The sequence below is a fragment of the Staurois parvus genome, unplaced genomic scaffold, assembly GCF_062004578.1.
Source record: "Staurois parvus isolate SC_StPar_1 unplaced genomic scaffold, SC_StPar_1.0 ptg000832l, whole genome shotgun sequence".
Classification (NCBI taxonomy): domain Eukaryota; kingdom Metazoa; phylum Chordata; class Amphibia; order Anura; family Ranidae; genus Staurois; species Staurois parvus.
In genome coordinates, this window is record NW_028318628.1 from 4,161,102 (window position 1) to 4,173,647 (window position 12,546).

General features: G+C 41.4%; 1 protein-coding gene across 1 annotated transcript in view; it reads right to left on the bottom strand.

Moving 5' to 3' along the window:
• LOC149443787 (src substrate cortactin-like) overlaps window positions 1-12,546 on the bottom strand; it is a 64,967-nt gene that overhangs the window by 35,748 nt on the left and 16,673 nt on the right. The window contains exons 6-8 of the mRNA XM_089655317.1: window positions 12,333-12,387; window positions 9,049-9,104; window positions 815-869 (exon numbers count right to left, since the gene is read on the bottom strand). Coding sequence (XP_089511443.1) covers window positions 815-869; window positions 9,049-9,104; window positions 12,333-12,387 — 166 coding nt within the window. The remainder of the gene's footprint in view (window positions 1-814; window positions 870-9,048; window positions 9,105-12,332; window positions 12,388-12,546) is intronic.

Below are 12,546 nucleotides of genomic sequence, written 5' to 3' on the forward strand. Positions count from 1 at the left end.
CATATATATTGTACATTCACATCAGTCCCTGCCCTCAAGGAGCATACAATCTAACATTCATGCATACACATACTAGTATTAATTTATACAGGAGCCAGTTAACCTACCACCATGTCTTTGGAATGTGAGAAGAAACCGGTGTACCCGTAGGAAATCCACCAAGGCATAGGGAGAACATGCAAACTCCAGGCAGGCAGTGCCATGGTTGGGATTCGACCCGATGACCCTAGTGCTTCCAGGTGGCAGTGCTAACCACTTAGTTACAGTTTATACTGCCCATTAATCTGCAGGCTGTATACTGTACATTTTATTAAAGTGGTTGCAAGAAGGTAAAAAACCTTGAGCCTTTACATTCTATGCATGAAGGTAAAAAAATCTTCTGTGAGCCGCATCAACCCCCAGCTCCGTCAATACTTACCTGAGCTCCATCGCGATCCAGCGGTGTGCACTGGAGTCTCTGCTATCCTGGGACTCTTTCTTCTCATTGGCTGAGAAAGAAGCGGGAACCATTGGCTCCTACTGCTGTCAATCACAGCCAGTGAGCCAATGAGAAGAGAAAGGGGGCGGGCCGAGTCACAGCTCCATGTGTGAATGGACACATGAAGCAGTGGGTGACCCCAGAGCAAGTTGCTTGCTGTGGGGGCGCCCGACAGGAGGGAGGGCCCAGGAGAGCCTGCAGGGGACCCAAGAAGAGGAGGATCCAGGCTGCTCTGTGCAAAACCACTGCACACAGCAGGTAAGTATAGACATGTTTGCTATTTTTTTCTTACAAAAAAAGTAAGCCTTTAGAATCACTTTAATATCAGTTGCTCACCTTGCTGAGATGAATGTTGTTCCACAGAAGCCTTGTAGTCATATCCAAGTGCAGACTGAAAAAAACAACACTTTAAATGGACTGAATACTAAGGCAACATACAGTAAGGTACAGTACATTTAGCATTTTTACATAGTAATTCATTTTTTTACAGTCTTAAAAATTGGATGTAGGGGATAGGATTGAGGTCAACCCTATTTTTTTTAGCTGACTTTCACTGTGTATGCCATCATGAGATCAGATCTATGCTGTGACTCTTGTCAATTTTCCAGGACTGGAAGGAGGGACACTTTTTTAGAAATAAAAATATGTGTCTTTGCCACAACCTTTGCAGCCTTCCATTATATTGGAAGGAAAAAAAAGACCATCAATACTTTGTGTACAAAAGAACGTCATGCATTTCCAATTTTTGCAAGTACCTACAGAGCTCAGTGTCAACAAAAAAGGGTTAGAAAACACAAATAATTGCATAGAATCTCCTTTCTTTAGTAACGCCTTTTTTCATGGGTCTGAAGTATGTTAAGCTACAAATTAGCCAACTCATAACTAATACAGGGCTGCCTCTCCTGCTCTCTGTAACAGTTATGATCAGAAAAGCATGGCAGGGCCCTTAACTGTGTTAATTTATGAACAACGTTGTATTCTTAAAGTGTTACTAAGCCCACAATGGTAAAATCAGTCTGCATATGTAGTAAAGTATGCTTGTTATACTCACTGTGGAACTTAAGGGGTTAATCCTCTGCATTGAATAAAAAGGCTGTTTGATCCTGTCTTTTCTGATCCTCCCCTTCTTCTACTGTCCCCAATCCATCTGCTGATAGTACAGATCTCTAGGAGTCACTCTGCACATGCTCAATTTGGTGTGTATTGCTAGAGAGGTTTTATTTTTTTTTGGGGAGGGTGCATGTGATCTGCACAAGGCCAATCAGTACTGTCCAAACAAAGGGCCAGGGGTCATGCAGCCTCATAGGACAGTCAGAGCAGAATGAAAACTCCTCCTAAAAGCTTTAACCAGTGCTCTGCTGGACACGGATAGAAGTCACAAGACTGCTAAATACTGCTGATGAGAACAGTTATTTAGTGGTTTATATTAACTAAAAGCTTGTTCTATGTTTTGCACACATAGCAATTTTTTTTCTATCCTCGTCTATATGATATAATTCTTCCATTCTATGTATATACTGAACCCTATCCATCCAATATTTTATTTTTGGGGATTCTGGTGTTCTGGTGCCAATATTTAGGGATAAGGCTTTTGGCTGCATTTAAGAGATGGAACAATATCGTATATTTTTATATTGCTTCACCGAAAGCTCTGATTTATAAAATAAGCAAGCCAACGGGTCTATAATTATACTAATCTTCTGGATCTCTTGTATATATTGTGTTATCTCCCTCCAAAACTCCTGTATTTTGGGACAATCCCACCAGATATGTGCCATTGTGCCCTTACTCCCGCATCCCCTCCAACACTGGGATGAAACCTCTGGCTTTAGTTTATGTATCACATTGGGTGTAATATACCATCTTACTAGACATTTATAATTCATTTCCACTATATTCATATTCACTGCCGCATGTATTCAACTAAACATTTTGTTTCTTTGTTGCTCGTTCAATTTTGTTCCATTTCCCACTTCTCCAAGAATTTTTGGGATACTAGTTCCTCTATTTCAGTGAGTGTTCTATAAATCCTAGAGGTGATATGTTTCTGTATTCTGTTTGTACTCAACAGTTGCTCTAAATCACGGGTGTCAAACTAGCGGCCCTCCAGCTGTTGCCAAACTACAAGTCCCATGAGGCATTGCAAGATTGACAGTTACAAGCATAACTCTGAAAGGCATTGGCATGCTGGGACTTGTAGTTTGCAACAGCTGGAGGGCCGCCAGTTTGACACCCCTGCTCTAAAGGATAAATTTCATCCTCATTCCTTAGTGGTTGTGGGAGCTTTGCAACTTAATGTCTTATTTGTCCATCCTGCCACTCATCCAGTGTAGAAAATATTTCCTTCTTATTCTTCAAATTGTGTAAAGAACATAAAACCCCTCTATCCACAATATCTTTTAAATTTGCATTTTTATCCATTATCCATTTTCCTGAGATATCATCATTCCCGGGCGGGAAAAACCTAGTTCCCCCCCAAACGGAATGGACAGTGAATTAAATTACCAATCCTTCTGCTTATGTATTTCATCCCAATTCCTAAATACATTCCGTGCCAAAGTGCTTGTGCCCTCATCCCAAGTGCGAAATTCCTGTGGTATCCAAATAAACTATCCTAGTGGTGCCTTACTAAGTGAACTCTTCATTTTTACCCAACTTCTCCCCTGTGTATTGTATATCCAATCTACAATTTGTGATAATAGCACCAAATTATAATATCTCCTAAAATCTGTCATATTTAATCCCCCTCTTTTTTTATTACTGCACAAAACTTCATACTTGACTCTTGTTTTTTTGTTGGTCCACACATATGTAAGTATTTTTTTGAGAAACCTGAAAAAAGACCCCGGAAGATGTATTAAGTATATTAAATGTATATAACACTTTTGATACTATAATAATCCTAATTATATTTATCCAACCTATCCAAGACAGCTTTCCCATAGAGGTTTTCCTCAATTCATCCTTTATCTCATTTATTAATGGAATTGTATAATTTGCCTGATACAGATTTTTTTATAGGCGATGTTAGTTTTATTCCCAAATACTTTTAGTTCTTTCTCTCTCCATTTAAAGGGGAACTCTTTGTAGAATTTGTTTCTCGGCCTTTGAAACATTTATATTTAACATCTCACTTTTCGAGGGATTCATTTTCAAGTTGGATAGCTCTCCATATTCTTTCAATTTTCTCATAAATTCGGTAATGTTAATCTGGGGTTTTTGATATAAAACAGCATTTCGCCTGCATATGCTGCCACTTTATGTTCAATATCCCCTGTCCACATTTCCTTGACATCTACACTATTTCTAACAGTTGCTGATAGCGGTTCCAAGGAGATAACAAACAGCAACGGGGACAGAGGACATCCCTGTCTTGTTCCATTATACAATTTTGATAGTGAACTGTTTACCTTCACTACAGCTGAAGGATTCCTATATAAATCTTTTATCCACTGCATCATTCTAGGTCCGATTCCTAATGTTCTCAGCATATCGATCAATCAGAAATCCCCAATCTACTCTATCAAAAGCCTTTTCAGTGTCAACTGACAGAATAATTCCCGATACCTCTCCTCTTTCATTCATTTTGCAGGATAAGCAATGTTGTTTCCTTCTCTGCCTGGTATAAATCCCACTTTGTCTAAGTGTATGCAGTCAGACATCAACTCTTTCATCCTGGTAGCTAATACCTTTGCATACAATTTTGTATTGGTATTCAACAAAGATTGGGTCTATAGCTGGTACACTGAGACCAATCTTTCCCCTATTTGGGTATTACCGGTACTTTGATATATGCCTGTAGCGATTCCTCCCTCATCTTTGTCTTCTCTCCTAGTATGTTCATATATAAACACAGTTTAGGGACTAGATCTTCTTCAAACTTCTTATAGTATCCTACGGTAAAACCATCAGGTCCAGGACTCTTTCCTACAGCTGTACCCTTTAATGCTAAGTTGACTTCTTCTATTGCTATTGGGTTATCTAAAGCTGCTAGTCTAGTTTTATCCAATCTGGGGAAACTGGCCTCTTTTAGGGAAATCTGCCTCTTCTTCCTCCTCTCTTCCTCTAATTCCTTCTGGCTCTTCCCTTCTGCTCCATATAGACTGCTATAGTACCTCTGGAATGTGTTCGCGATATCGGTGGTTGAATAAACCATTTCGCCTTTTTCATTTTTTACTTTAAAATTTCTTGATTTCTTTTCCTTCAACGTCATCAGCTATTTCCGTGGCCTATTCTCCCACCGATATGTTTCCTTCAAAACCCCATAAAAATCCTTGTTTCTTGTTCCATAAAATTCTTTAGCTCCTCTCTTTTTAATATTATCTCTTGTTGTAACTCTATAGTTATTCTCTTTTTGTGTAATTGTTCCAGCTGATATACTGTAGTTCTTTCATTAACATCCTAATTCTTTTTCCCCGTTCTTTCTTTATCTCCGCCCCTATTGCAATCAGTATACCTGCTTTATGTGCTTCCCATACCATGGCGATAGACCTCCTCGGACTCATTTAACTTAATATACTGATCTATTTCCTGCTTTACTCTTTTTTCTACTTCCGGATATTGTAATAGACTCATTTATATTTTATTCTGTTCCCTTCCAAACTGTAGTCTCATTGTGACAGGTGCATGGTTCAATATAGATATTACTGATATGTTAGTTTTCACCAAGGACTCCATGAGTCTGTGTTTAATCAATATATAATCCAGTCTTGAATACATCCTATGTGCCGCAGAGAAGGAGGTATAGTCTCTTTCCTTTGAGTGTTTAACCCTCCAAGCGTCCATCAGCTGGCATTGATATAACTTTTTTTTTTATGCTCTTTATCTCCCTCTCTCCGGGTGCACGATGAGGTATCCATCTCTGGATAAAAAAAATCACCTGCCACAATCATACTACCCCTTTTGAAAGGAATACGTTTTGATAATCTTCCATCCAAATATATCATCGGATTTTTATTAGGGCAATAAATATTTGCTAATGTACACTCTCTTCTCTGCAATTTTTCCCTTAAGAATAAATATCGGCCTTTTGGGTCTGCCAGCTTTTAGTCCAGAGTGAATTTTTCCAAACCCTATCACCACTCCCTTTGCCCATCTTATTGGAGAATCCACTTAATACCAGGTTGGTAAATAACTAGAATATAGTTTAATATTTGAATCCTGGGATACATGTGTCTCTTGAAGAAACACCACTTCATTGGAACATTGATGTATTTCCCTTAGTACCTTATGTCTTTCTGTTGGAGTATTTAATCCTTTTACATTATATGTCATAAAGTTAACCATATTCCTTCTTCTTATTTAACTGTTTTCCTCTGTACTTCCTTTGTAGGGGTAAAAGTAGACTAATTCTTAGAACAAGAGGACCTACCCTTTTTTCCCTTCTTCCCTCCCCCTTCTCCCCACCTAACCCTCCCCGTCCCCTCCCTCTTTCCTCTCCCTTCCCCCAAGAACCCAAAAGACCTTTTTTTGGTCCTTGAATCAACTGTGGCCCACAGTCAAGGTTGATTCCTTCTTCTGGGTTAGACTCTAAGCATGCACACCCCTTCAGACCCCAGTCTCTCATATTTTGGTCTCAGGTTGGTATCATGTTTGGCCTCCCTACTACCCGCCATGGAGCTCCATCCTTTACCCCCACCTGCCCAATCTTCTTTGTTATGGTTCTCTATCCTGTTGTCAAGGTCCTACCTTTCTTCAGAGCTTGTGCATCTCCATGAGCTGGCATCCATCTTGGTTTTCTGCAAAGCATGGTGGGAACCTTTATGCCTTCAGGCTTCTGCGGCTCCTCCTCAGAAGGGTGTGGTTGAGCACATTTAAACCTCCTGTCTGCAAGTGTGCGCTGCACTTGTGTCCTGTATGTTGCCCTGTTGCAAGCTCTTGTGTTTTTCCCATTGCTCTCCTGGTAACCGACTCGGCTTGGACAAGACTACTCTCTGCATTAACCCTTTATCTGACCTCCCGTTGCTGAACCCGGCCCGTGACCTGAGTATTCTTTGCCTACCGTCTAGTACTGTCTGCTCCGTTGTTATTGACCCGGCTTGTCTGACTACTCTACTCGTGTTCCCATCTAGCTCCCACCAGCTATACGCCATTGGCGGCAGTCGTTATCGCAGCTGGGGTCACTCGGGGGCCGCGACCTGGTCTCAGGCTGCGTCAAGTCCATCCCCACCATCAGGGGCCCTGGTGAAGGGTAGCCTGGGGGTTAGACTCCGCGCCCTGAGGGACTCTGGTCTGTGGGTAGTGGCTGTCATCAGTCGCAGCGTGACCGTACCATAGGCCTGCCTGCCCATTCCAGCGTTTCTGCCCTGACACCTGTCTAAAACACTTTTTTACCTTACCCTGAAGGCCTCCTTCGGCCCATCCTTAAAGGAGAGGGATTTTATCCCTAAAACATTACCAGATGGATGGGTGGAGCGGGGCAACAGGGGCGTGGGAGAGAAAGAAAAAAAATTCAGTTCAAAAGGGACTCCTCTCTCTCACCTCCCTGCCACCGCCCCCGCCACTCTCTTTCTAGAAACTCTTTGCAAATTCTCCTTATCTAATCCGTTTTTCTCTTTCTTTCCTTCAGACCACCCCTCCATGTCTAACATCTGTAATTCTATTTTTTCACAAAAGTCATTTAGATCTTCTGGGAATCTCAGTTTTGCCGATTTCCCATCCTTCCACCCGATCAAGTATACCAGGAAATCCCAATTATGATAGATATTTTTACTCTTCATCTGATCTAGCAATGGTTTCAAAGATCTTCTTCTAGCCTCCTCTTCTGTGCTATGTCTGCAAAAATTTGCACTTTCAGCTCTCCATACTTTATGTCTGGCATCCTGCGTAGCTTTTTGCAAATGGTTTCTCTATCTTTATAGTGGTAGAACCTTACAGTTACATTCCTGGGAATGTCTAATGTGACTTTTTGAGATCTTTTTATCCTGTGCACTCTTTCTATTTTCAGATGTTCTGTCTCTCTCCTTCCCATTACTGAGGGTTAAACAGACTTTTCATAGTGTCCCTTAGATCTTCTCCTTGAGACATTTCTGGTGTTCCTTAAATTATTCCTTCTATCTGTATTTTCCTGGTCTTCTAATTTATAGTACAACAGTCTCTGGTCTCTTTTCATTTCCTCTACTTGCTCTTCTAATTTATTAGTTACTTGTGCTTGTTTCTCCAGTTTCCCTTCCATTTACTCTACTCATGATAGAACTTGTCCCATTTCACGGTGTAAGACTATCATTTTGCTTTTTATGGAGTTTTCTAATTTTGCAAACATATCTGCGATTTCTGCTTTTGTGGGCATTTGTAGACTTGCTTCTTGCTCCTCCATACTTTTTTTCCCTCTTTCACTTTCAGGTTTTGAGATTTCTTTCAACTGATTTTTGTCCAATATCTCGAAAGACAATCTACCCTGACCTCCATTATAATTTTCCTCTCTGCGGCTTTCTTGAGTTAGTTCCTCTGGGCTTTTCTCCTGTAAAGGCATGTACTTTTTTGTTGTACTTGTATTTAGATTCGACTGAGGGATTTTCGCACCCCTTCTTTTAACTGATCTACTCTTCATGATTCTCAAATTATATGGGGGGATATAATGCTAAATACAGGTTTACTTTTCAGCTTAAGTCCTGAATAGACTGTCCTATCTACCGCTTGGGCCCCCAGACACTGATATTGTATCCTCGGTACCCCCAGACTCCGCTGTAGCATACAGGTAAACAGTTATTCAACTTTGGGGATTTACCACCTCCCACGGCCACTCACCCATTCCTGTATGTTGCTTACAATGGCTGTTCGTCGTTTATTCTTTATTCCCTTCCTAGATCTCGCTGGGTGATCCTTTGTGTGTGGGGGCTCTTAGCACCAACAGTTTCCTCCTCGGGTCTCGACCTCGCATCGTGCCACTTACAGCCGCCACCACCACTCCAGGTTCCACATCCCAGCAGGGGATTCCCTGTGCTGCTCCGGGGGCCAAGCCAGTGGTCCATTAGGGATGGAGCAGAGCAGGTCAGTGCTTCTCTCCCCGGTGTTCAGCTCCCAGGCCCCCAGGTTTCTCAGCTGGTCACCTGACCAATCACATGGTTCCTCTCTGTCCTCTGCCTCTCCACTGGGTACCTCTTCTCCTAGTGACAGGTGGCCATCACAAGTCTCCCTGCTCCGCTCTGCACCTTGATCTGCTAATGTACCAGGTTTCCCCACACCAAGGCTTCACAGGCAAGCAGGGGGGGTCGGATGTGCACCATTTACTCGGCGGGAATGGGAGCTCCTAACACATGCCACTGTGGAACGCCATGCTCATGCCCCTTCCCCTCATAGCGAATTTGATGATCTTCAGACTAGTGTTTACTAATGCCAATTCTGGATAACCTATGCATAACATAAGGCTATATGGGATTACTTTAAGAAAACTGTGTATTTAAATGTATCCTGTTATCTGTTACATTATATTTACTTTTCTTATCTTTAGAACTCTTTATACATATAATTTCTTTCCTTAAGGACCTCATACAACACAGCTGTCCTTCCTCTACTGTAAATCAATCACCATCCCTATCAGTAAACATTGCTGTACTACATGCACATATTACCTTGTCCACACGGTCTTTCTGAACTCCATAACGTCCTCCAAAACCTTTGGAATAGTCTGTACAGAGAGACAACATTACCAAATCTATAAATACATACTGTAAAATGTATCACTAACTTTCAAACTGTTACTGAATATTTTTTTAGCCTGTATTACAAATAAGCGTTTTGAAAAATATAGGGTCAATTCAGTAAGACATAATCACGCTGTATTTTCATTATTTTAAGTTATATACTTTTTTTTATTAAACACTGCTTTTATAACCCACTAAAGGTTCTAATGTGCAGATCAGATTAATTTACTGCATGCTTATTCCATATATGGCTGAAAACGTAGAAATATACTGTTAAATACTATAGCTTCCGGCTCATATTAATTGTGTGGTTCTATGAGGTGTCTATAAGCAGTTAGGCTCCACAGCCTTTTTTACATTATAGACCCCAGGACACAAAAGTGATAACTAACATGTTAGCTTGGAAGTCAGTAGAATAATGCCTTAAATGTTAAGTTTACCTTTCTGAACATGTTATATACACTATATTGCCAAAAGTATTGGGACACCTCTCCAAATCATTGGATTTAGGTGTTCCAATCATCTCCATGGCCACAGGTGTATAAAAGCAAGCACCTAGGTATGCAGACTGCTTCTACAAACATTTGTGAAAGAATGAGTCACTTTCAGGAGCTCAGTAAATTCAGGCGTGGTACCATGATAGGTTGCCACCTGTGCAATAAGTCCATTTGTGAAATTTCCTTGCTACTAAATATTCCAACTGTTAGTGGTATTATAACAAAGAGGAAGCAACTGGGAACAACAGCAACTCAGCCACGAAGTGGTAGGCCATTTAAATTACAGGACGGGGTCAGCGCATGCTGAATTAGCCAACTGTCTGCACAGTCAATAACTAAAGACCTCCAAATTTCATGTGGCCTTCAGATTGGTACAACAACAGTATTTAGAGAGCTTTAGGGAATAGGTTTTCATGGCCGAGCAGCTGCATCCAAGCTTTACATCACCAAGTGCAATGCAAAGCATTGAATGCACTGGTTTAAAGTACGCCACCACTGGAGCAGTGAAGGCGTGTTCTCTGGAGTGACAAATGATGCTTCTCTGTCTTGCAATCCAATGGAAGTGTTTGGGTTTGGCAGTTGCCAGGAGACCGGTACTTGCCTGACTGCATTGTGCCAAGTGTAAAGTTTGGGGGAGGGGGGATTTTGGTGTGGGGCTGTTGTTCAGGGGTTGGGCTTAGCCCCTTAATTCCAGTGAAAGGAACTCTTAAGGCTTCAGCATACCAAGACATTTTGGACAATTCCATGCTTCCAACTTTGTGGGAAAAGTTTGGGGATAGCCCCTTCCTGTTCCAACATGACTGCCACCAGTGCGCAAAACAAGGTCCATAAAGACATGGATGAGTGAGTTTGGAGTAGAGGAACTTGGCTGGCCTGCACAGAGCCCTGGCTTCAACCTGATAGAACACCTTTGGGATGAATTAGAATGGAGACTGCGAGCCAGGCCTTCTCGTCTGAGAGGTCAACTAAGACTGGGATGCCATTAAAGTTCATGAGCGTGTAAAGGCAGGCGTCCCAATAATTTTTGAAATATTGTGTATTTCACCTTTATTTAGGGTGTAACATATAACATGTTCAGCATCCTCCCCCTCCCCCAATCTCCTCTCCTAGTAAAGGTAATTGTAGTGCACAGAAACACAATATATTACCCACTTTATTGGTAAAATATGAAGGATGACATTCTGCCAAGTAAAAAGATACCAACCATGTCAAAACTTAACCTAAAACTTCAGTAACCAATATTGTCCATAGGAGATGCCTTTACAGGTCTTCAGTTTAGAGTTAACCATGAATGATAGCCTTAGAATTATTGCTTGTACTTCCACATGAGTGGCAATACTTAATATGTTTAATGCAATTGTTGTATTCATATGTAGGTGCACCCAACTGAACTTTTACATATGTATGTACGTGTATGAAGAGGGCGATACCATTACCAGAAAGCCGACAGTCAGTTTGACAGTTTCTAAACATACTCCCAACTGCGTGTAAGTGTGTAGCCACAATATTTAAATGGCATTGGTAGACAAGGGGTTAAGGCTACATTAAGACAGGCATTTTGTCACGGTAAACTTGGATACACACTGTGGGCAACCAGCAGCGATCACCACAGGTAATCGCAGGCTGTATGAACAGCAATGAATAGCTGTGACTGCTGCCAGCCTGTCATTGAAGTGTATGGGGTTGGCAGCTGCAGCTAGCCGCTCACACTGGTCAAACACAGCAACAGGAATCCGTAGATTCCTGCCACTGCCATTCGCACTGTGGCAAACACCTGTGAAAATGTAGCCTAATGAAAACAGGGACATTCCAGTACTTGATTTACCTCTGAGGTATCTGAAGTATAGTGAAATAAAGAGAAATGATGTCAAATAACAAAACAGAAAAATTCCCAGCTCAACTTGCCTGCCAGCTTGCAAACAAACCAAATTAAGCTGTCTAACAGTATGTGTTAAGAACAGGAGTTTAGTTAGCACACTTTTGCAAATACATGCGTAAGCTGCAGAGCCTCGTCACGGCACCCCAGTATTCTGTAGTTCCTAACTCTACAAGTTTTAAGAGCCCCCATAGTAGAGGCACATGTATTAAATGGATAGACCAAGGGCAGGTGAACCACCCCTCCTTAAATTTGTAGAGTTAGGAACTCTACAGGCATGGTGTGAACCAGCCCTGGTTTCTTTAGGTGTTCATCTCTTTCTTTTGTCTGTATGCAAGAAAAATAAATACAAGTTTGGCTTACTGCACACTGAAGGACATTTCCATTACACAGGTCCAAATAATACAGTCAGTGTCCTAACCAATCTCAGAGCACTTGGCAGGCAAGACTGTAGAATCCATAATGTGAAATTGTCTGCCCTACACTAAGCACTGACACAGGGAGATGGGATCTCAGCCTCCCAACAGCTGCAACTCTTCCTGTTCTCTGTTCATCTTGTGTCCAGTTGGAGATAAAAGATGACTAAGGGGTGGATGTTAACTCTTTCAGCAAAGTAGAAAGCAAACAGCACATATGTGATATATGGGAGGAATCTGCTTCTGCTTTAAAGAACAGGAGTTGACAGACAGTCCCCAGGGCCCCCTGGAGCAGGGGACAGGTTGCAACCTTGTTCAACCGCCATTGTTAAGCCAGTGACATGACAGATCCATCAAGATAAAATGCCAACATAGACTTTCTGCTGAATGAACCCACATATAAAGTGACAGTAATCAGCTCACCTTGCTGTGAAGAATGTTGTTCAATTTGACCTTTGTAATCAAATCCTACTGCAGACTAAAATAAAAAACAAATATAAAAATATGGAAATGTAAAGAAAGTGTTTAATATATATAGGTGTACCTGGGTTTACGACTTTTTGTATTGCAAAACATTTGTAAACGCGGTCTCTCATAGGAATGCATTGAAAACCAATTAATCCGTTCAGGAGGTCAG